Genomic DNA, 26,500 nt, shown 5'->3' with positions numbered 1-26,500 from the left:
AACCCCAAGGATTGAGAAGGAAGGAAAAGATCATAAAAATGTTTAGCCACAAAATGAGCTGAAGGGCAGTCAAGGGCAATCAAAATTGGGCAAAGACCACTATGGGAAGGAAAGAAACTGAGAAAGGATGTCACGGCTGTCCATGAAAAACAACAGAATTAATTTCTCAAAAAAATTCATAAAAACAGTATTTTCAGAAATGAGGAGTATACTCAGATGAAACTCTCTGTTTACAACAGTGGAAACAGGATACACGAGACAGAGGCAGGAAGACCCCTGGTCCTGTTATGGTTCGTAGCAATAGAAGAAAAAAGGTAGAACATGGAGTCACAGACAAATCAATTATTAGTTATTGGTTACAGGTTATAGAGACAATTATTAATAATTAAAACTGACTACATGCATAGTGAGATTGGCAGGGACAACACAAAAACACACAGACCGAAAACTCAGGTCCACAGAAAAAGTTCAACTAACTGGGAACGTGACCATAACTTCTCTTCAACACGAGCCTCCTATAAACAGCTGATGATGAAAAAACTCACACCCCTCCAAAAACAAATACCACAGGATGCATACAAAGGTGCTCCAAGAAAAAGGAGGAGATAACAGGATGAGCAGATGGCAAATACAAACACACAGGGCAGCCATTATACACTCCAAAACTATGACCAAATAATCGTCCGTGAATTCTTTAAGTTATATAAATGTATCAAATCAACAGGTTGTATAACTTACAGAATGTTATATTGCAATTATCTCTCAACTGAAAAGTTTAATAAAGCGGTAGTCTCCAATAAGCTCTTTGCACAAAGTAGAGCTGTATAAGCACAGGGAAGAAACAGCAAAACAACCAGAAAAGATAAAACATGAACTGGCAGAGCTAAGGAAAGAAGCAGAAGAATAAAAGTGTCACAGAAATTAATGCACAATTAGAAATAGCAAAAAAGAACAGATGCTGCTAAAAGCACAATAAATGATACAGGGAACAGAATGAGAGTGTGAAAAACATAATGAAAATAAAGAGTTTAAATTATTGATTTCTTGAAGAGAAAACAGAAATAACCTAACAGGATACACGTTTAGAGATACTACTCAAATTCCATGAGAAAAGCAACCATAACAGCATATCCAGGGTAAACTGAACCAAAAGAGTCAACACTGAGACAGAGGTATTAGACCTAGAGAAAGGACCACTGGGGTATCCAGGGAAAAAGTTAAGTCACTAACAGAGTTGGGGTTGGGGGGAACAGAATCAAGCTGTTCTCAGATATACCCACAGCAACATTCAATACCAGCAGGACAATGAAGCAATACTGGGAGGAGGTCTAACACCAGATAGTAACACACATTACAAAGCTGTGATAATTTAAAAACTGTAGTAATGGCATGAATAAACAAAAGAAAATTCAAACAGATGCAAATATATAGAGGAATTTTAAATATGTCAAGGGCAGATAGAATTTCCTGGTGGACGGAATATGTGGAGCAAAAAGAAGAGAGATACCAAGGATGACTTCAGATGTTTTGTTAGAAAAATAAGAAGGATCAAGTTGTCACCAACTAAGTAATAAGGCTTTACGTTATAAAGGTTTAGGGAGGACCTAGTAACCTTTCTACTTTCTTTAGGTTACTAAATCAGTGAACGGGTAATGAAAATAACCTCAACATCCTCTAGTTTATGATTTGAAAAGAGGAGTCTACAGACTCTAGATGGACAATGAGATGATCCAAGGTGAATCAGAGTAGCTCTGAAAGCAGATACATGCCTGGACTGAATTCTCATTAGAGAATGAGTAAACAGAAACTTTAACAAATGATGTAAGACTTTTAAAATCCTACAAATACTAGGAATAATGTAAGGTTAGCAAATTTGATCCAGCAGTAAATTAAAAGAATAGCATACTGTGATCAAGCACAGTTCATTCCAGGAAGAAAAGGATAGTTTAATATTAAAACATCTCCTGATATAATTCATGACATCTATATGTAATAGAAAATATATAATCATCTGAGCAGATGCTTGAAAGCTACTTAATTTAAGATGCAACATCCACTCTCTACTCCCTGTCCTCCAAAAAACAGCATTCCCATTAAGGTCACGAGAACAGCAAAACTGTCCATTATTTAGCATCGTTTTAGAAGTTTAAGCCAATGCAAAAAAGATAAGAAAAAGAGGAATGCTATCTGAAAGGAAATAATGATGTTCATTATCAGATGATAAAACTGTTTATTTGGAAACTACCCTTCCGCATGACATAAAATTCAATTTACTTGATTTTAAGAAATATTGGTTGAATAGCTACTAAGTGCCTATTACTGTTTTAAGTGCCAAGGATACCTCACTGAACACACATGCACAAGAATCCCAGTCCTTATGGAATGCTGAATACTAGAGGAGGGGGACAGTGAACAACAACAAAGAAAACAACACAGCATGGACACAACTAAAGTAGGGAAGTGAATAAGGAGTTGTAACAAGAGAGCAGTGGGGATAGATCACTGTACACAATTTCAAATAAGGTAGTTAGGAAAGACCTCATCAAGAAGGTGACACTTGAGTAAAGACCTAAAAGAAATGAAGAAACAAGCCGTGGAGCTATCTGAGGGAAAAATGTTCCAAGGTAGAGCAAACAGCTTGAGCAAGGGACTGAAGGTTGAGAGCACGACTGGCATGTTTGAAGAACAGTATGCCATTCTCGCTGGAGTCTCTCTACTCTGCTGGCTTTGAAGAAGCAAGCAGCCATACTGGGGAAACCCATGTGGCGAGGAACTACAGGTAGCCTCTAAGAATTGAGGGCAGACTTCAATTAACAAAGCTGCAAGGGCTCTAGCCTCTAAGCAGCAAGAAAACATGACCCTCAGTCCTAAAACCATGAGGAACTACATTCTGCCAACAATCTGTGAGTTTGGAAACAGATCCTTTCCTGACTGAGCTTCAAAAGAGATCACAGCCCCATCTGACACCTTGATTGTAGCCTTGTGAGACTATGAACAAGGAACCAAGCAAGCTAAGGTGTATGTAGACAGAAACTGAGGTTAAGTGTGTGATGTTTTAAGCCACAAAGTTTGTGGTAAGAGTTCAACAAAATGTCTCCACTAACAACCTAAAAGCATTTCAAGGAGAATAGTTAAATGAATTAATAATTTGCATATCTATACAGTCTCAGACATTTATCTCAGACATGGTGCTTACCATGTTCTAAATTTATGTGACATATTTAGTCTCACAATAACTCCAAGGAAGGTAGAGTTACTGTCTCCATTTCACATATGAAGAAATGGAGGCATAGAGAGGTTACAAATCTTGTCTAAGATCGTAAGTGATTGTCTAATCTAAGTGATTGTCTAATCACTTTGACAATGTGGTTCCAGAGTCCATGCTCTTAAACCACTGGGTGATATTGCCACATACTGTAGTATATACTGGGGAACATAAGGCTACAAATATTAAATTAACAAAAGATATATAAGACCTATGAAAAAAACCCCAATGTCCTAATGAGAGTAATCAGAGAATACTTAAATAAAATGGAGATATATACAATGTTTACAGATTGGAAAACTCAGTATTATAAAGATGTCAGTTCACTCACTGTTTATCTGTAGATTCAATCCAAGGATAATTAAAATCCCAGTGAGCTGGTTTGTGTGACAAGACGATTCTAAAATTTGTATGGAAAGAAAAGGACTAAAAGTAGCCACGATATTTTTGGAAAAGAACAAAGTGGGAACAATCACCCTATCAATTATTGTAACATATTATAGAGCTATAGTAATTAACAGAATCTAATATTTGTACAAGGATGAACAAAATCCAACTGAATAAAATAGGAAATTCAGAAACATACCTTTGAATATTTACCTTTTCTGTAATACACAAAAAAATTATGTATATGTATGCACACAGAGATACGTAGCTAATGTTCCACGTGTAGTAGAGTTGTTTATAATAGCCAAAACTAGAGAACTATAAGTATCTCAAACGTCTGCTAGTAGCATAATATATAAACAAACCACAGTATACTCATGCTATGGAATATCATATAGCAATGAATATTGACCTTAGAAACATAATGCTACATATAAAAGGTCAGATGTCACAGAGTATACAGTCTATGCTACCACTAAAATAAAGCCCAAAAAGCAACAAAATTAAATGTATTTTTTTGGAAATACATAACTAAGTAGTAAAAATATAAAATAAAGTAGTAAATACCATAAAAGTCAGAATACTGGTTACCCATTAGGGAGAAGGGAGGCAGTCATGATCAACAAATGCATAGTACTAGTAAGTTCTCTTTGTTTACTTGACTGGGATTTTATGTAGACATTTATTTTACAACGCTTTGTTAAATTTATGTTTATATTTTATGCAGGATTTATATTTTTAATATTTCATAAAAAACTTGTGTTATGCTTGGGTGGATAATGGGAAAAAGTATAGCATTATATCTATAAGAAATATAAACATGTATGCAATAAATGAACAAATCGAAAACACCAATAAAACAATGTATACTTTAATAATTATGCATAAAAGCCTTGATAACAATGAGTGCCATTTACTACTCAATCATGTAATCATCTAATAAACAGATCTGAATGTTTCATTAATTATATCAGCATTTTTGTATAAGCTAGCAGCTACAGTAAACATGGAAGAAAAAGGCACTTGAGTAAGACCATCTTTTTAGCCTAACCATAAGGCTAGGTTTACAAAGTGGAGTGTTGTGTGCAGATTATTTTATATCCATTAATTTTTAAAAAGTGACCATAAAAACATGTCTCAAAACTTACATATTATTAGGCTTACAAGTAACAAATTGTGAAGTTTAAGTTTTGTTGGCCCCAACCCAAATTTCTCAAAGTTAAGAAAAAAATCTGCTGCTTATTTCAAACATAAAGTTAGTTATATCAAGAAATATTCCAAAGAAAATCAACAATTATCCAAGATGAATCCAAATTCATTACTGGAGAAGTGTTTTAATGGTATATTTTCAGTTTTTTATGGATAATGTATTAAAAATAAAGTTAATGTAAAGATATCAACGGTAAGTTTCACAGAAGAAATTTCAAAGTGTTTGTGAATATGTATGTGTATCTCTCTCAGAATACAGTTAGAATTAGATGGAGTCTACCTACCCCAGGCACAAACGCCCTTAGGTTGTTAGGCGTTCTAGGTTACCTTTATCAAAATAAGAGAAGTTTCTGTACACCAAAAGACACAGTAATCACAGACCTTAGCTGTTCATTCTCTATTTCATACAATCCTAAGCAATGTGCAAATATTACCCACACTATTATAGCCTTATGGTTCCCAGGAACCCGAACAGTCTAGCACTCCGGGATATGGTGTTGTCTGTTTGAAGGTGGTGAAGACATAAGAGTTTGTCTGCCTATAGCAAAGCTTTTGGAGGCATGACATGACTATTTAAAGTGGGGAAAGATCCAGGCCCCAGTAGTAACTCCATGAAAGCATTTGTATACCTGTGGTGATATTCAATCAAATCTACTGCCTTATTTGAGTCAGGTTTATTGATGACATCTAATAACAGCTTTCGCATCTCACCTCAGGCACTGACGGCTAAGTCCCTATCTTTATTAGACATTTTATGCTGCATTGCTCGGTCTGCACATGTTTCCTGCCTCAGTGTACCTGTTCATTATATGTAACAAAAGACATAATCGGGATGAAGTCTCCTTATGAGAGTAAATCAACAAAGCCTCTAACGGAGAAGATACTGCTAATTTTGCCAATGTGAATACCAGGAGCAGTCTGCTTTCACCCAACATGGACAGTAATACATCTTTCATTTTATCAAAATTTAGTCCAGGGCAGCCTTGATGGTCATATCATCCCTCAGGTCATCATGAAAAACTACTCTACTGATGATATGTTAACTGGACCTAGGTGAAAAGGAAGTAGCTGGCATTCTACAGGTTTTAGTAAAAAAAAAAAAAAAACAGGTGTGCCAGAGAGTGAGAGATCCAAAAAACTGGGACATTTCATTGGCATCTCAGTGAAGTTTCTGAGTTCTAGTGGTCTAAAATGTCAAGATATCACATGTAATATATATGATGTATTATTAAATCTTATACTATTTACCACCAAGGAAGTGACATAATGCATGATTTTAGCCTCTGTGAGTTTTAGAAGCAACACCTACAATATTTGGGTATGCTTCTCTGATTTATATCAAGTAACTCCTAACTATCAACTTTATGTGACCTAGAGGCTAGAATAAGATCTGAGGCAGGCTCCAAATCTAGAACCTCTATCACTTGAGCCTTTAATCCAGCAGATTGAATGTTCAAACTTAATGGCTGATTAGATACTATATGGAGCTTCTAGCAAGGGGCAATACAAGATACACACATGGTCTCCTAACATTTTGGAGCAAATCCATGTTCTCTTTGTTAAATAAATATTCCTGTTTTATGATCCTTATTTGATAAACAATGTCTAGCCCCTGCCACTATGGCTACTTTGCTCATAAGCCCAGCTGAGTGAGCACTAGGGTAGCTGAGGAAAGAGGCTGACCCAAACAAAAGGGATTATTTTACCTCCTTTGCAGAAGGAGAGATCAGAGCATTGACATGAGTCAAAATATTCCCTCAATCTGAGTGTATTCTCAGAGGATCATCTATATACCTCCTTCCACCAATGTTCTTAAACCAATCCTCCAAGTGCTTAGAATAATACCTGACACACAGTAAGCACTGTTGTATTTGACATTATTATTACTATGCTTTCGTAGAAAAAATCTTGAGATATATTACTGGTAGATATATAGGGAAAAACTAAGCAGATGGAAAAATAATGCCTTATTAATGCTAAGAAAAACAAATTTGGGGAGGAGAGGAAATTGAATGATAATATATCTCTTGAACTGACAGATAATAACATTTAATCTTTTTCAACACAATACCCCTTCCCTTAGCTGCACTTGTCTCTGATTCAGAAGGTAAATCTCCAATGTTCTGCTGAAGTTGGGAAGAACAGTAACCTAGGCTGAGTGGGTAGGAATTGAGAGAATGTGAGGGCATATCTAAATCTTATAATTTGAACTAATCCTATTATTGAAAATCTTAGATTTTCACACCTAATCCTCTATTTTCATCTCCATTTTCAGCGGTGTCTCTAATTCCTAGTATTTCTAGAATACTGTGATAAAAAGTTGCTTCTGGGCATTCCCTGCCAATTTACTTTTAGCTTTGCTGACCTACTAAATCAGTTACAACTTACCCATTTGTTTTGTAGCTCCCAACATTATATTGTGGATATCTCCATCCCACAATCCTTTCTGAAAAAGTTATCTCCATCAAAACATGGGAGTAAACCAAGAAATAGGAAATTAAATCCCAGGTAAAAGAGAATCCAACTCAGAAGAGAGAAGAAGCAATTCCCAGGATGACGGTGAAGGGAAATCCCAGGAAGGCTGATATATAAGGCTAAAAGATCCTCCAGTACAAACACATGTGATATAAGAAAAAAAGATAAAATATTACCTGATGTCCTTTAGTTTATTATTTACAAATATGAACAGGACATGGTCCCTGCCTTCAAGAATGTAAAAACCTTGAGACTATAAAATATAATTGGACAGAATGGTTATAAGGCCCTTGACATTTATGTTGCAAAACAGCAGTCCCCAACCTTTTTGGCACCAGGGACTGGTTTCGTGGAAGACAATTTTTCTATGGACTGGGGGGCGGGGGGGAATGGTTTCAGGATGATTCAAGCGCATTACATTTATTGTGCACTTTGTTTCTGTTATTATTACATTGTAATATATAATGAAATAATTATACAACTCACCATAATGCAGAATCAGTGGGAGCCAAGAGCTTGTTTTCACTTGCTGCTCACTGATAGGGTTTTGATATGAGTCTGCAAACAACTGATTTATTATGGTCCCTGTGCAGTCAAACCTCTGCTAATGATAACCTGTATTTGCAGCCGCTCCCCAGCACTAGCATCACCACCTCAGCTCCACCTCAGATCATCAGGCATTAGATTTTCATAAGGAGCGTGCAACCAAGATCCCTCACATGCACAGTTCACGGTACAGTTTGAGCTCCTGTAAGAATCTAATGCCGCCGCTGATCTGATAGGAGGCGGAGCTCACTCAGGCAGTAATGCGAGTGATGGGGAGCAGCTGTAAATACAGATGAAGTTTGGCTCGCTCACTGCTCATCTCCTGCTGTGCAGCCGGGTTCTTAACAGGCCACAGACCGGTACCAGGGGTTGGGGACGCCTGTTGTAAAACAATGCAATGTATGGGTCAGGCATTATATTCTCTGGAACCAGACCATCTGGGTCCAAATACCAGCTTCATTAATTACTAGGTGTGTCATCTTAAAAGGCTTAACTTCTGTAGCTCAGCTGAGTCATTTTAAAAAATGAAGCTAATTAGAGTACCTATTTGACAGGGTGGTTCTAAGAGATTTAAATGTGAAACTAATACCAGTACCTGGGACATAATGAGCACTATACAAGTGTTATGCAGCAGCAGAGGTAGTGTATTTTTTTTTTTTTTTTTTTTAGGACAGTCTGGAAATACATTAGTAGATACACAGAAAATGAAGCAAATGGGAAAAAGCCATGCAATTGTTAACTTCAGAAAAAATAAAGTAGGAAAAAGGAAATAGTCATAGTATACTACTTGGCCCATAAATGAATATTTATATAGACACAATAATGTAATCTTTCAATAGTGATTTAATCAAGATTGTGATGAAACTATATAGCAGGGAGAGAGGGAGAGCAGAGGAAACCTAAGTCCTAAGACTCAAAATTCTTTAAGACAAGAGATCAGGAACGTCCCTGGTGGTCCAGTGGCTAAGACTCCGTGTTCCCAAGGCAGGGGACCCGGGTTCGATCCCTGGTCAGGGAACAAGATCCCACGTGTCATAACTAAGAGTTCACATGCTGCAACTAAAGAGCCCGCATGCTGCGACAAAGATCCCGCACGCAGCGACAAAGATCCCAAGTGTTGCAACTAAGACCCAACACAGCCAAATAAATAAATAAATAAATAAATATTTTAAGTATTCAAAAAAGACAAGAGATCAAATCTAAATTTCAAAAATCAAGACATAGTATAAGCATGTTATTGAAAAATCTAGAGGTGATTACCAAAAGAAACAATTCAAGGACTTAAAAGTGGCAGCCTCTGAGGAGTGGGAGAAGGATAAGTAGAGGATTACTTATTCTGTATTCTTAAAACCTTTCCCATACTCTCTGGCTGTTTAAACTGTATACATTTATTGTCTTAAATAAACAAAAAATAGTGTTTGGTAGGTATCAAATAGACCATGAACTAATATCTTCTCCAGCTGCTCTGCCATAAAAAAGATAAACATAGACTCTTTGCTGGAATTGGAAAGTGAAGTTAAGCTGCACAGAATCTGGACTTTACTCAGTCCTTTGCTTCTGCTCGAATAATTAAAATAAATATTTGTTTTCTAAGCTCTAAATCATCTTTCTAAGAAAGTTATTTTCACCTCGTTAAATTTTACCTGTAATGTAATGTAACTGAATCAATATGATTTAATTTTGGTCATAAAGAAATGTTTTGGGTAAAGAAGTTATGAAAAATTTAAATGCCAATTTAACATTCCTAATGAGTTTGTCTACACTAGAAACCTGAAATAAAATTCCTCCTGAGGAAAGGATTTAGGTTTAACCATAGGAAACTGGCATTACTGACCTACAAAAACAGAAGTATTCTGAAGGAAAAAAAAAAAAAACAACAAACCCTAAGTATATTCATTCAGTCAGAACTCCAGGGCAAAGAATTGTTAACCAGAGTTACCAGAATCCTAAAACTTGCAGGACTGAATGCTAAACATTAAGACTATAATTGGGGGCTTCCCTGATGGCGCAGTGGTTGAGAATCTGCCTGCCAATGCAGGGGACACGGGTTCGAGCCCTGGTCTGGGAGGATTCCACATGCCGCGTAGCAACTGGGCCCGTGAGCCACAACTACTGAGCCTGCGCGTCTGGAGCCTGTGCTCCGCAACAAGAGAGGCCGCGATAATGAGAGGCCCGCGCACCGCGATGAAGAGTGGCCCCCCCTTGCCGCAACTAGAGAAGGCCCTCGCACAGAAACAACACAGCCATAAATAAATAAATAAATAAACCCAAAGTTTAAAAAAAAAAAAAGATGAGCCTTTAAAAAAAAAAAAAAAAAGACTATAATTGGTTACTGCTCTTAACAGATAACAATATGTTGTTATATACTTATTAAGAATAAAACATTAACTTTATATTGACCCTGTAAATTTTGAGATATTCTTATGTTTTATGTAATATTATAACATATAAACACACTAATTAAAGGATTCTTATGCACTGGATAAAAAAGGCTCTTAATATGTATCATTCTATAACCCCAAATAAATTACAGACATCTGATTTATCACTACACGCAGATGCGTAAAGTGCTGATGCTCACCAGGGGACATCAATATACCCTTGAAGAGGTACCAATTAGCATAATCTAGTTATAATCAAAGATAACTAGGCCAGCTTGTTTTTGTTAACAATGGGATCAAGCTATGAGGCGAACCAGCTCACACTAACCACACCGTGAGCCTCTGTGAGGTTCCCTGTGAGGTTCCCTGTGAGGTTCCCTGTGAGGTTCCCCGTGAGGGCTGACTTGAGGAGAGTCCATTTGCCCTGAATGAGTCAGGATGCTGAGAGTTCTGCAGCTGAGCCACAGGCCCCACTTTCGTGGAAATGGGCATTTTACATCACTGCAAAGCTGGATTTTCAAATACCACACACTCTATGATTTTCCTTTCCCTTACCTCTTCCTCCCCTTCACCCTCAGTGACTTAAAAATTGCAGAGTCATGATGCAAAGGTCTATGATTCTTTATCCATAAATCTTAGGACCAAGAATTTAAATTCTTATGCATTTAGCAACAAAATACAGTATACACAGAGTCCAGAGCAATACCTCATAATCAAGCATATTAATATTTCTTTGGCAAAATATATTGATATTTAAATTAGGCAGGCTAAATAAAGACTACAAAGAATCTCATCACTTCAGGTAAGATTAGATGCATAGCAAATAAGTTCTTAGAATTTCAAGTCAAATTGTGGCACTTGAGGCAGGATAATGCCAAGTTAATACACATTATAATATTCAAAAGTTTAAAAGAATTTGTGCCTATAATGCATGGTATATAGAAATTTATTTTAAAAATCCAACCAAACACCTCTGAATTTCAATTCATTTCTAGAAGTGAAAATTAGTGTCTCCTTAATATGAATGTTTATTTGAACTGTTTCAAGGAATAAAACAATCTCTGAAATTTGGGCCTAATCTTTTCACTTGGTTTGGATTGTATCCTGAATATGGTAGACCCCCCATGAGTTTGTTAATAACCCAAATCAAATCTCACCACCAGAAGAATTCTCTGTTCTTAATTACTATATTCTTTGTATGTCACTTTTTTTTTTTTTTTTTTGGCTGCGCTGGGCCTTCGTTGCTGTGCGCGGGCTTTCTCTAGTTGTGGAGAGCGGGGGCTACTCTTCGTTGCAGTGTGCAGGGTTCTCATTGCGGTGGCTTCTCATTGCAGAGCGCAGGCTCTAGGCACGTGGGCTTCAGTAGCTGTGGCACGGAGGCTCAGTAGTTGTGGCTTGCGGGCTCTAGACTGCAGGCTCAGTAGTTGTGGCACATGGGCTTAGTTGCTCCGAGGCATGTGGGATCTTCCTGGACTAGGGCTGGAACCTGTGTCCCCTGCACTGGCAGGCGGATTCTTAACCACTGCACCACCAGGGAAGTCCTGTATGTCAGTTTTTAATTATCATCATCATATCATTAATGTGAGCAGAATGGGCACTTGTCCAGGCTACCGCAATGGTTCTGTGAAGTTTACTCTTAGCTATCATCTCTACTTGAATGAAGTCCAAGAATGTTCTTTGTTTACCTCATGCTTGCAGTCATAAGCCTCTTCTCTCCACCCTGCCACTTTTTCCTAGTATTTCTTCCTTGAATACGCTGAAACAACACATATCTAATAACAGTTTAATTACTTCCATGTATGCATCACCATAAATTCCATGTTATACTTTTATAAACTCTAATCAAATACATCGTGTGTGTATATTTTACTTATCCAAACGATACAAAAATCCAATACAAAAGATTTCCTTCTGATTAGTACACACAAACAAGCTAGTAAAAATGCAATACCAATTCCCTGCATGCTGATCAAAAACAAGAATGAGACAGGAATTACATACACACTAACCACACCTCCAAATCTGGAGCTTAAAGTTTCTGATACCTATAACCATATCTGAAGAGTAGAAAACAGAACAGGGTCAGTTTGCCAATAAAACTCTACATAAGCAGCAAAAAGTGAGCAGGGGCTGTGGAGAGTCTGCTCACTAGCGCTATGTACCAAATTCATATCTCAGTTTCAGAAAGTGCTCTGGGATCTCCTTAAGCTGGAAGTTAGTTCAGACTTCTGTAAGTACAAACAGAGTATAGTTTTTGAACATACAAGTTTGCTGAACTTGTGTGGTATGCATATCCAAATGTTCAATAAAATTTGGACATATGATCAAGAGAAAGCTTAGGGATAGATACACAGATATAGGGTTAGCCAGTAAAGAAGTGAAAATTGAAGCCACTGTGGAAAAAAAAAAAAAATGGAAAAAGGACTAAAGACTTACTCTACAACTCAGTTGGAAAAGTAAGTAGTAGAAAAGGAAAAGTCAACAAAAATGATTGGTCTCTTTATTTCTGGAATCCTTTCTATCAAAGTCATAGAATTCTCCCCAGCAGACCATATACAGCAGTGTAGCACTTAGTAGGAATTCAGTAACTATTCTCTCAATGAATGAACCAAATGAAAGGAAAAAGTGTCGAAAGTGGGTAGAATATAAAATGGTACAGAGAAGTAAAATGAATCATAGAAAGAGGGCAGATAGAAATACATAAGGTATGAAAATATGCCTACACTTGAACTAAGCAAGTCCATTTCTAAAAATTAGTTTTAAAGAAATAATTACGGAGAGAGAGATATTTATAAAGATGTATAATAAAAAAATTAAAATAAGCTACATGTATGAAAAACAGAAAGGTGGGATTTATCCATGTACTGGAATATTATTTAGTCCTTTAAAATTACGATATAGATAAATACTTATAGGTATGAAAGAATAATTTAAAATAATTAAGGCAGTTTAAAAACAATAAGCATATTTTTCAAAAAAGTATTTTCAGCCAAAGGAAATATAGGCATGAAGAGGCTAGTGGTGGTTGTCTTTAAGAGGTATGAGTTTTCCCTTAAGAGGATAATGAGTATTGTTTTCTTTTGTTTTCATTATATTCCAATTATTCTATATAAATAGGAATTCTTTAAGTAAGAATTCTGAATCAGTTACTGATATCTTCGATTAGCAACAGACCATTTGATTATTTTCTTTAAATTAACTTAATAGAATAAAATTAAATATGGGATATGTGCATGTGTGTATATCCAAAATCCAAAATGTGGATAGTTTTGTAGTCATATTATATTCTAATTTCCATTGTTAAAAAAAGATTACAAGAGAATTTTAAAATTATTTCTTATTACCAGTGTTAATAAGATTTAACTCTAGTTAGCATCTGGGTCACTGGAAATAAATAATTTGGTGATTTGTTGTGATGGAATGTTAACACTTGTCTATGTTCAAGATAACCAGGCTGTTTCTAAACTGAAAAACAAATATGTATTTTTCACTTTTCCTCTTAAAGTCATCTTGCAGGTCAAACTTTTTACAAAGTTAGTTATACATAAAACTGTTCATTATACTATGTATAAAACTTACTGATTGATAAATATAAAATAACTGAAACAGCAAATGATTAATTTTAAAGGCTATTCTTTAAGTATAGATTCCTGAGTTTTGCTTTGTAGAAAATTAACAAATAGGCCACATTAGGGTTTCAAGTAAAGAAGTAATAGGTTTTAGGAGAACTATATTAACATTTTTAACCATATTAAATTTTAATGTGTATAATTAAGAATGACTACCTAAGATTTAAGATGTTAAAAATAAGCAATTCTACAGTCTACAACTAAAACTTAATTTTTAGTTTGATATAAAGAAAACTATTAATATTAAATAATGATGTAATTCTTTCTCTATAAGATATACAGTTTTCATACGGAAATGAAATATTCTAGGGAAGAGTATAAAATTCCTCTAACCTATAGATGGTTGAGAAAATCAAACTGCTAAGCCCTGAGCAACATCAAAAGCTTCCAGGGGATATTACAACAATAAGAAAAGGCAACAAGAGCAAAGATGAACAAGCAGGACTACATGAAACTAAAGTGCTTCTGCACAACAAAGGAAATCAACAGAATGGAAAGGCAACCTACATAATGGGAGAGAAAAAGTTGCAAATCATATATGTGATGAGGGGTTAATATCCAAAATATATAAAGAACTCATATAACCCAGTAGCAAAAAAAAAAAAAAAAAAAAAAAAACAAAACAAAAACTGATTTAAAAATGGGCAGGCGGGGTCTTCCCTGGTGGCGCAGTGGTTGAGAATCTGCCTGCCAGTGCAGGGGACACGGGTTCGAGCCCTGGTCTGGGAAGATCCCACATGCCGTGGAGCAACTGGGCCCGTGAGCGACAATTACTGAGCCTGCGCGTCTGGAGCCTGTGCTCCGCAACAAGAGAGGCCGCGATGGTGAGAGGCCCGCGCACCGCGATGAAGAGTGGTCCCCGCTTGCCACAACTAGGGAAAGCCCTCGCACAGAAACGAAGACCCAACACAGCCATAAATGAAATAAATAAATAAAATTTAAAAATAAAAAGAAAAAAGAAAATGCTCCCTATTTCACTTACAAAATTAATTAAAAAAAAAAAAAAGGGCAGACGGTCTAAATAAACTTTTTTCCAAAGACAACATACGGATGGCCAACAGGTACATGAAAAGATGCTCAACATCCCTAATCATCAGGGTAATGCAAATCAAAACCACAACGAGAACACCTCACACTTGTTAGAATGGCTATTTTCAAAAACACCAAGAAATAATGCTAGTGAGGATGTGGAGATAAGAGAACTCTTGTGCACTGCTGTGGGAATATGAATTGGTACAGCCATCATGGAAAACAGTACAGAGGTTCCTCAAAAAATTAAAAGTAGAACTACCATATAATCCAGCAATTCCACTTCTAGGTATTTACCCAAAGAAAATGAAAACACTAATTCAAAAGATATATGTACCGCCATGTTCACAGCAGCATTATTTATAGTAGCCAAGACATGAAACAAACTGCCATTGATGAAAAAATGGATAAAGAAAATATGGTATATATAATGAGAGTATTCAGCAATAAAAAACAAAATCTTGCCATTTGTAATAATATGGATGGACCTTGAGGGTATTATAGTAAGTGAAATAAGTCAGAAAGACAAATACTGTATGATCACTTACATGTGGAATAAAAAATACCAAATAGCTCAGATACAGAGAACAGACTGGTGATTGCAAGGGTCGTGAGGCGGGGGGGGGGCCAAAATGGGTGAAGAGAATATTCCGTACTTGAAAGCTGCTAAGACAGTAAATCTTAAAAGTTCTCATCACAAGAAAAAAAAGATTCCTGTAACTATGTATGATGATGATCTTAACTAGATTTTTGGGGTGACCGTTTCACAATACATACAAGTATCAACTCATTATGTTACACACCTGAAATTAATATGTCATGTTAATTATAGCTCAAATTATTGAGGACAAAAGCTTCATTGTGCCTTAATCAGTGCCCCTAAAAGACAGGTGTTCAAGAAAATAATTTGCACCCAGCATATAATAAATGTACAACTTTCTTTACAAAAGTTTCCAGGCAACTGTTTTAATCAACAGACTTAGCAAATGAACGTTAAACAAATAACCAAAAAGTACTTGGCAATGTGGTGGGCATGAAAGGAAAAGAAAATGATACTCCCTCGGGAAGTTTAAGTTTTAGTCAGAGATAGAAATAAAATTAAGAATGTGTGAATGACCAAAAAGGCAAAGGACATTCAGGAAAATTATCAGAGTGTTCTTATAATAAGTCATGGAGAAAGTAATTCATGAAGCAAGCTTTGCCTTGAACGATGATCCAAATTTGTACAAAGACAGCAAAAGTGTAGACAATATTCAAGACAAACAGGTACAGAGGCAATAATAAACACTGTGCTTGAGGGAGATAAGTCTAACCTACTCAGAGCATTAGTTCAGGCTGAGGAAGGTGGAAAATATTATACACAGGAAAGGTGGAGATATTCTGGAGCTCCTTGAAAGGCCCATAATAGAGTCTGGAATTGCCAGTTATTTAAAATGGGAAGATGGAGAGCTTTATAAAGATGCTATTCTCTTCCGCATTAATTACCTCACATTTTTCATTATCTTAAAATCCAATTCCTCACTAGGTAGCCAGGTTAGAGAGAATGAGAACCACATCATAGTCACACATTATTACATCCCCCACATGCAGCACAGAGCATACTGTCTAAAAGTGAATTATAATGCTCAAACCACTTGCAGTGTTTTATATAATCTTTGTTCTTAACCTCTGAGGAAATGCTGGGGAAATAATTACCTCTGGAGTGAAAAACCAGCTATTTGAAATTCAGCAATTCCTTCTGTTTCACTAGGGTTTCTTTTCCTTTTCTATAAAATTCATTTAGAATTTAAAATAGAAACCATATTATGATTCTATTTTTATAAAATATTTCCATATAGCTATTCTTCTGTCTGTATATGCATAGAAGACATCTAGAACGATTTTCCTCAGTGTTAATAATATCACTTTCAGAGTTAGGAGGAATTTCATTTAAGTTGTTATATTTAATTTCCTGCATTGGTTAATTTCTTTATAATAAAGACAAATTATTGTTTGAAACACACAGAAAGAAAGTTAAGATGACTCAAGATTGAACAACTAAATAGATAGTTGGACCACTTAATGAGATGGAAATGAAAGATTTGTTTTTTGTGGGAGGAGACCCAAGAGTTCAATTTTAGACAAGCTTGTGATATCTGAGAAATGTATGAATGGAGATATCAGGATGCAGTCATATATATGAGTCTGGTAGCTCAGAACGATGGTTTAGATTGGGGATATAAATTGGGGCATCCGTTGGCATACAGATGATACTTAAAGGCAAAGGAGTAAGTGGATGAACTAGGGGCAGAGTGTAAAGAAAAAAAGTGGATCCAGGACCAAGCCCTGAGTATTCTAACATTCAGAGGTTGCTTACAGAATGAAAAGGAGGAGAAACTGCAGCCATAGGAGTATGTGGTATCACAGAAGCTAAAAGAACTTTCACATAGAAATGGCCCATTATGTCAAATGTTACTTACAGTTAGATGAGAATCAAGAGAAGAATCCACTAGATTCATCAGCATAAAAGTTATAAGTGACCTTGAGATGAGCAGGATGTGCAGTTCTGACAGAACTGTAAAGTCAATGTCAAATCTAAGGGGGCTGAGGAGTAAGCAGAGGTAAGCAAGTAGGGACAGTTCGTATAGATATGTTTTGCTGCAAGAGGCAGAGAAATAGGACAGTGACTGCAGAGAGATGTGATGTCGAGGAGTTTCTTTGTGCGTGTGTTTTGTTTCATTTCATTGTAAAGTGGGACATGTGAAGGCATGTCTGCACACTGATACCAGTAGTAGAAAAGGACAGGTTGGAACTGGAAACAAAGAGGATAGGAGGGCTAATCAAAGAAGCAACCTTCTTGTATATTAGTCATTTACAATATAAGATTTGTAAGACGATCCTGGCAAATAAAAATTCAGAAACTTAAATAGAATGTGATGCTGTTGAATGTGAAAATCCACATTTCCTTAAGCCCCAAATTAGCCTCATCTAAGAGCTGTGGTAAACCTAAAGAAATTGTATCAAACTTACCATCATGCTAGTCTAGATTTTTCAAGCAAGGGGAAAAAAAATAAAGTGAATGGAACAAAGCAATGCTAAATGTAGAAATCAAACACATTAATGAGATGATTTGCTGGGAGGGAACGGTACAATTAAAAACAAAAAACTGTGGGAGTGAAAGAAAATGATACAGGCAAAATCTGAAATACATAGAAACACGAGATTTATATAATACTAAGCTATGATTTAAATTATCACCACTGGACCTCAGTGACCAATGCTAGACTGAAATAGTAGACAAATGAAAGTAAACTTTCATAGAAAAATGAAAGTTTCATTTAAAAAATGAAAGTTAACTTCAGATGCTTAAAAACTTAAAAATACAACTGAGTATTATAAGAATGGACTTCAAAATACCATGAAATTTCTTGTCAAAGAAAAATTTGTTAAAAGACACATAAAATTAAAATACAAACTTTTCCTCAAAAAGTGGTTTTGTCATTTTCTTTGTCTGAATGCTGATATTGTAGACAACACATTTCTTGGCAGATGTGGAAGACTACTGAGATACTGAAAAAATGAAGTCAATTTATTTCCTAAGTAAAACTCAAAAACCGTATACATCAAGTAGACAGATATAAAGAAACACTTGAAGTACTGCTACTTCATATCTATTACTAACATTTTTATAGTGCTTGCTATGTGCCAAGCACTGCTATAAGCCCTTCTAATTTTTCATATGTAAGTCTCATGGTAACTCTGTGAGGAAAAGTATATAATTATCCTCCATTTTACAGATTGGTAACTGAGATCTCACTTCACAAAACTAGTAAACAGTAGGTAGAATGATTCCAGAGTCCCTGTTGCTGACCACTATATTGCACGGCTATTATATGCATCAACAATGGGATGGCAAATTTTCTAGTGTAGGATAGAATAACTCCATTTAGACATTATGAGAAAGCATACACTATGCAAATTAATATATTTTATTCCCAGGGGCATTTTACTTCTTGGATTGCTTTTTACATGACTTAAAATCCTACTGTTAAATATTTTGCCAGAAGAACACCAAAGAAAATATTACTCTATAAAAGAAAGAAAACATACAGAAAAAAAAATTCACTCAACGTATTAATAACAAGAGACCAAAATCTATGTTCTATAATTAGAAAACTCAGAAACATACTTGCTATGCAAAAGGAGATTCTACTGATAAATTTTCCCTAGAATTCCTCATCACTGCTTGCTATATGATTATCTGATGCTATTCACAGAAAGTTAAAATTTAATATGAAAGTACGTTTTGAGATAAAGAGCATATCACCCCAAAGAACTATAATAGCTGCAGTTTTTTTTCCTACCTTCTTTGAACTATAAAGTCCAAAAATGAAGCTCAGCTATTAATGAATGTAAAAAAAAAAAAAAAGGCTTAAGACTTATAATATACACTACCATTAGAGAATTCTAATTTTAGAAAAGTAATTGCTTTATTTCTTAGGTAGAACATTCTCTCTGACCCCCTCCCCCTCATACATACTTGAAAAAGTTACTTTGCTAGTAGAAAGGAAATCATGAACCTATGAAAGCGAAAATTTTCTTTAATTCAGCTGCTTTTAAATGTTAAGGAATATAAATTCAACCAGAAAATATTTAAACCTTGGGTTAAACAGTATGATTAACATTGAGGAGCAACATTTGGGCAAGATGAATCATCCATTTCTAGGCCTCTTTCAAGACTACATTATGGCAGGAGTCCAAACCAACACCAATCCAGGGAAGCCCCAGTTGACTCCTGAGTAAACTGAATGGTCCACAGAATGCCTCTAATGAATCGAGCAAAAGTGAAAGACACTGTGATAATACAGAACCTAAATGTGGCAAAGGCCATAAAGTAAAAATCTAATGACTATAATTTACTCTGTAATATTACAGGAAGACAAATTACCTTTAAACATGCTTTAAAAATTAGCTTATTTTAAATACGTTTTTAAAGTATATAGACCATATCCTTAACTGTTTTTGCAATAAGAAAACATCAAGTGAAATTCAGCATCTTACCTTAGACCAAAGATGTGTGATTGTTCATAGCTGAATAAAGAACGAATTTTGGCTTCAGAATTCAAAATTATAAGTCTGTCAATAATATCCTGTAAAAGAGACTTAGTTAGACTGTTCTTGGCTGAAATCATTTAAAGAAAATCAAATCAACAAATATTTATTTAGATTTGTGGTTCTCAAACTCGGCTTTGCATTTGAATGTAGGGAGCTGTTTAAAAAAACTGTTTTTAATTAAGCCTAAATCTCACCCTTAGAGATTCTGAATTAATTGGTGTGGGTGTGGTATGAGCATCAAGACTTGTAAACATTCCTGAAATGAATCAAATGTTTAGCCAAAGCTGCTTATTGCAGCCAGTTAAATACTGTTTAAACTGCTAAAAATGTAAACTACCTTGAAAAACAAATATGAACTCTAAAAATGTGAAGCATGAACAGTGGATTTAAATAGTTTTATCTAGGAACTATTTGAGATTTTATTAATAGATATTCTCTGCTCATGTAAATCAGTGGTTTCCAACCCTGAGCAAACAGTGCAATCACCTAGAGAACTTAAAAAGTAAATATAGGGCCTCCCTGGTGGTGCAGTGGTTAAGAATCCACCTGCCAATGCAGGGGACACAGGTTCGAGCCCTGGTCCGGGAAGATCCCACATGGCGCAGAGCAACAAAGCCCATGCGCCACAACTACTGAGCCTGCGCTCTAGAGCCCACGAGCCACATCTACTGAGCCTGCATGCAACAACTACTGAAGCCCGCGCACCTAGAGCCTGCGCTCCGCAACAAGAGAAGCCACCACAATGAGAAGCCTGCGCACCGCAACAAAGAGTAGCCCCCGCTCGCTGCAACTAGAGAAAGCCCACGCACAGCAAAGACCCAACACAGCCAAAAAAAGAAGAAAAAAAAAAAAAGTAAATGTAATAGCTGCCCAAGCTCTATCCCAAAGCAATTAAGTCCCTATCCCTGGGGTATGATTCTGGCATTAACATCCTTGTAAAAGCTTCCCCAAGTTGTTGCAATGGGTAACCATGCTTAAAAATCACTAATGCAAGTACAGAGAGAACCTGATGCCTAGGTGCCATCAATTGTCCCAAGCACTGACAATTTAAGCCCATCACAAAATTTTGAGCATTCTCTAAAAGGCTTTCTTTCTATAAGACCTGGCTTTTGTGCATATCTTTGGGTTCAGGCCTAAGAAATTTATTCATAGCAAATACTTGTCTCTCTCATTGATCATTTTCCTGACCAAGAAACTTGTTACTTTCCATGAGTTTAAATTCAAGATATTTCTGTAACCAATAGGGCAAAAGAAGAACGGTTATGCTAGGGAATAAAGTCACATAATATTTCCTGAGGTCTATGTAGATGATAGTACAAACATATCAAATAAGTAAGAGGCCAGGAAATAAGCCTGTAAGGAGGAGGAAATAATGGATCTAAAAATCACATCTGAAAAATACTAAACAAGACACAGTAAAAACTGGATTTTGTATGAACTTACCAACTGAAAGCTTACATGGAACACTTAGGAATGCATTTACCATTCTACAAATATCTTGTAAAATGTGTAAATAATATTAGCACAAAGAGTTTACAATCAGCAAATATTAAATAAACTGCCTAACAATGAAGAATGAAAGGATTGCTATCTTAAATAATCTGTCCTTGTTGGCTGCTACTTAGCTGGACACTCATTTCAAAACAGTACATGACACCTTGTGACTCCAAAGTTCTAGTTCTGAATCTAAGTACTAGATACTGTAAGAATACAAGGTAGAGAATGTATTACCAACAAGCTAATAGCAGCTATCTATCAATGATAATGCATTTTCAGAGAACAAATGTTACAGTAAATAAATTCTTCTTCAAAGAGGATTACACTGATAGATCACCACTTAGGGAAGTAAAGGAAACTCCCGGTAAGCCCACCTTATGGAGAAATTCAGTTTCTAAGCACTACAATGTGTGTCAATAAGGCAATCAGTTTCCTAAATTAAGCAACAGCTTCTGATAAATAAGTTACTGCAAGTAAGGCTTGGGACTCAAAAAGGAGTCTGAAACTCTGTGCTTTTTTAAAAGCATATTGTCTAGCTTGAGAGTATGTTCAATAATCTAGTAAACCAGAATGAAACCAAGACTGGAAAAACAAAGAGGAATATGCATTCTCTATAAATCAATATATGTTTGAGTGCCTATTCTGTTTACAACTGTCCCAATGGTTGTGTTTGTGCTATCTGATCCCTTTTACTTAAGAAAGGGCCAAGTGAAGGGTGAGGAATATGTCAACCATAATGCCAATACTCCTATACCTGCACTATTAAGAGTGGTCTGTGATTGGTTAGTCCATAAACATCCATGAAGAAAACTCAGTCTATTAAGGTCCTCCCTTGGGATTTTTCAAAGTGGGGAGTGTCTTAGTCCATTCTGGATGCTGTAATAGAATAGCATAGACTGAGTGGCTTATATATAACAGAAAGTTTATTTCTCACAGTTCTGGAGGCTGGTTAGTCCAACATCAAGTTGCCAGAGATTTTGTGTCTGGTGACGACCTACTTTCTAGTTCACAGACAATGTCGTCTTTTTGCTGTGTCCTCAGATGGCAGAAGGGGTGAGAGGTTTCTCTAGGGTTTTTAATAAGGCACTAGTCACCCCATAAAGACCTTACCTCCAAATATTATCACACTGGGAATGACGTTTCAACATATGAATTTGGGGGGTATACAAACATTCAGTCTATAGACAGGAGGGAGAGGAAAACGCCATTCTGGTGGTGTAGTGAGTTGAATGGTGACTCCCTCTAAAAAAAAGATATGTCTATGTTCTAATCCCCAGAACCTATGATTGTTACCCTATTTGGAAAAAGCATCTTTGCAGAGGTAATTAAATTAAGGATCTTGAGAATAAGATTATCCTGTATTAGGCAAGTGGGCCCTAAATCTAATGACAAGTGTTCTTATAAGAGAAAGACAAAGGGAGATTTAACAAAGAAAAGGAGACGGCCAGGTGAAGATGGAGGCAGAAATTGGCGGGATGCAGCAACAAGCCATGAAATGCCTGAAACCACCAGAAATGAGCAGAGGCAAGGAAGGATTCTCCCCTGGAAACTTTGCAGGGAATGTGGTCTTGTTGACACCCTGATTTCAGACTTCTGGCCTCCAGAACTGAGAGAGGATAAATTTGTTGTTTTAAGCCACCCACTTTGTGGTAATTTGTTATGGTAGCCCTAGGAAGCTAATACAAGGGGGGATGGTGAACGTGTCAGTATGGAATGACAGGTAGTCCCTCCCGTGTGTTCTCCTATAGAGGACACCATCTGCAGAAGAACATATTAATAATAATTACAGCAAACAATTATACAGCACTTATCTGCCAGTCAGTGATTTAAACTTTTATATTTAATTTAATTCAATTCACTTAATTCTTACAACAACCCTGAGATGGTAACAGTATTGCCCTCTTTTTAACAGAGGAGAAAATGGGTCAAACTTGTCCAAGGTCACACAGCTTGTAAGAGGCAGAACCAGGAATCTAATCCAGGCAGTCTGGCTTCAGAATACAAACTCTTAACCACTATACTATGTATATGCCTTTCAATAAAGTCAAAATGGAGAGCAGTAAAAGGAAAGGGGGTGGGGAAAGCAAGAGAGACAGATGTCAACCTGACTGAATTCAAAGTTCTATTTCCACTTGTCCCTGATTTTATTGCAAGATGGTAAGTCAATTCCTTTTTTGCCTAAACTAATTCAAATTGAGTTCCTCCAATAACTAAAGGGGTCCAACCTAATACACAATGTATATAAATAGACAGAAAAGAAATAGAAAAGCAATTGAAAAATATATCTGTCAGAGGAAAAGAATATTTTGTGTCATTCATCTTTAATATACACAAGTAGTACAAGTTGGAAGTTGTTCCAGGGCTTAGAATTTTAGTAGACATTCAATAGGAAACCATGAAGAGTGAAGGCCAAATATTCTTAAAGTATAAAGAATTTCTTAAAATTGAGAAACATAACACAAATAGAAAAAAGCACAAATAAGTTGAAAGACCACTATGAGAAGAAGAAACGTCAATGGACATTAAACGTATGAAAAGATACTCTGCTCATAATGAGAAAAATATAAATTAACACTTCTTTCCTGTCAGACAAATATCTAAACCACTGACCATATTATCTTCTATGAGCCTGCCAGGAAACAAGCACTATAGTATCTTATTGATGGGAATGCAGAAGGATTATTCCCTGTGGTTGGAAATCTATCAATACATACCAAAATTACATATGAATTTACCTTTCAACCCAGTGATCCCACTTATAGAAATCCAGCCCAAAAATCAGTAGTAGGCAGAATTCTAAGATGGCCCCAAGATTCTCAGGCCTTAAACACTAATGTATCAATAGGTAGTGCTGTAAAGAGATTTTGCAGATGTAATTAAAGCCCTTAATTAGTTGATTTTAAGAGGAGATTATCAGGGTGGCTCTGATCTCATCACATGAGACACTTAAAAGCAGAGTTTTCTCTGACTGGTCACAAAAGAGGAAGTCAGAGAGATTCAAAGCATGAGTGAAGTTCTTCAATGCTGACATGGAGGGAACAATCCGACAAAGCCCTGAAAGCAGCCCCTGGCTGACAGCCAGCAGGAAATCAGGCACTTCAATCCCACAACAATAAGAAACTGACTTCTGCCAATAACAAGAATGAATATGTTATCAGGGATTTTTCCCCAGAGCCTCCAGACAAGCACTCAGCCTGGCCAACATTTTTATATCAGTCTTATTAATACTCTGAGCAGAAAGCCCAGGCACACAGTACTTGACTTCTGACCTATAATAAGTGGGTGTTTTAATTTGCTAAGTTGGTAGCAATTTGTTATGCAGCAATACAAAAAAAAAAAAAAAAAATTACAGACATACTGGTAAACACAAGATAAGCCAAGGTTATTAATTTTGGCATAATTGATAATAGCAAAAGACTGAAAGAAACCAAGTGTTCACCAATAGACAACTGGATAAATAAACTCTAGTACATCCACACAAGAGCACTATGTAACTGTAAAAAAGCATGAGTAAGAGCTCTACGTACCCCTAAGGAGTAATCTCAAAGATAGAGGATCAGGACTTCCTGGTGGTCCAGTGGTTGAGAATCCATCTTCCAATGCAAGGGATGAGGGTTTGATCCCTGGTCTGGGAAGGTCCCACATGCCATGAAGCAACTAAGCCCATGTGCCACACTACTGAGCCTGTGCTCTACAGCTCGCGAGCCACAACTACTGAGCCCGAGCACCACAACTACTGAAGCCCACGTGCCTAGAGCCCGGGCTCCACAACAAGTGAAGCCACCGCAATGAGAAGCCCGTGCACTGCAATGAAGAGTAGTCCCTGCTCACCGCAACTAGAGAAAGCCTGCACGCAGCAACAAAGACCCAACGCAGCCAAAAATAAATAAATAAATTTATTTAAAAAAACTAAATAAAAGACCAATCCTAACATAAGTGGAAAGATATTTCTGACTATGCACTGTAGAACATCCACGAAAACTTGAGAACAAACATCCAAGCCATTGCGCTAGATTAAATAATTCATTTGTATTTGTATTCCATAATAGATTTCAATAAAGGTAATAATATTAGAAATATTTTCAAAAACCATTCACTGGATATCTACTATGTTCTATATGTAAATGTGACTAAGATATCCTACTTGCTTTCAGGCCCTCACAGTATAGTAAGGAAGACAGGCGCATAAATGGCTAATTACAAAACTACTTAAGAAGTGCCAAGATACAGAAATTGAGACACAGATGTAGAGAACAAATGTATGGACACCAAGGGGGGAAGGCCGCGGCGGGGTGGGGATGGTGGTGTGCTGAACTGGGAGATTGGGATTGACATGTATACACTGATGTGTATAAAATGGATGACTAATAAGAACCTGATGTATAAAAAATAAAATAAAATAAAATTTAAAAATTAAACAAAAAAAAAGAAGTGCCAAGATACAAGTAAGGATAAGATAAAATTGGAACACTTCAAGAATATAAAAGTTTAATGATAAAAATACCTATCTTTATATCTCATTCATATAAATCATCAAAAATTTCCCAAAGTAGAGAAAGTTTAAAAAAATAAAATGTTTAGGGTCAAAAAGAATTAGAATTCAAAATGTCAAAATCGTAAAAAAAAAAGACAAGACACAGGACAAAGTGACCAGAAATAAAAGTAATGATTAATAATGGAATTTCAGAACTAAATAATTCTTTACTAATGCATATATACACATATTTATGTGTGTTCAATTCATAAACTTACCCAAAGATGAGGAACTAAATGTCTCTGAATGATTAAAACAAATTACCCATCTTGGAGTATGAATATAAAATAAGTCTCAAATTAAATAAATATGTATATACTGCCCTCATGGGGCAGTAATACATAGTTCATTTAAAATATAAGCAGAAAATGCACTGGACTCTTTGGATACAATTTATTAACGTAAGTCACCTAAAAATAATTCATACACATACTTCTATATATGCCAAATCTCT

The 26,500-nt window shown here is 36.1% G+C and overlaps 1 protein-coding gene across 1 annotated transcript in view; it reads right to left on the bottom strand.

Moving 5' to 3' along the window:
- TBC1D32 (TBC1 domain family member 32) overlaps window positions 1-26,500 on the bottom strand; it is a 186,016-nt gene that overhangs the window by 76,322 nt on the left and 83,194 nt on the right. The window contains exon 23 of the mRNA XM_061206963.1: window positions 19,962-20,050. Within this exon, the coding sequence (XP_061062946.1) occupies window positions 19,962-20,050 (89 nt within the window). The remainder of the gene's footprint in view (window positions 1-19,961; window positions 20,051-26,500) is intronic.

Source organism: Eubalaena glacialis, chromosome 12, assembly GCF_028564815.1.
Source record: "Eubalaena glacialis isolate mEubGla1 chromosome 12, mEubGla1.1.hap2.+ XY, whole genome shotgun sequence".
In the NCBI taxonomy this organism is placed as follows: domain Eukaryota; kingdom Metazoa; phylum Chordata; class Mammalia; order Artiodactyla; family Balaenidae; genus Eubalaena; species Eubalaena glacialis.
Note: the sequence above shows the minus strand (reverse complement) of the source record. Positions and strands in the feature narration are given on the sequence as shown.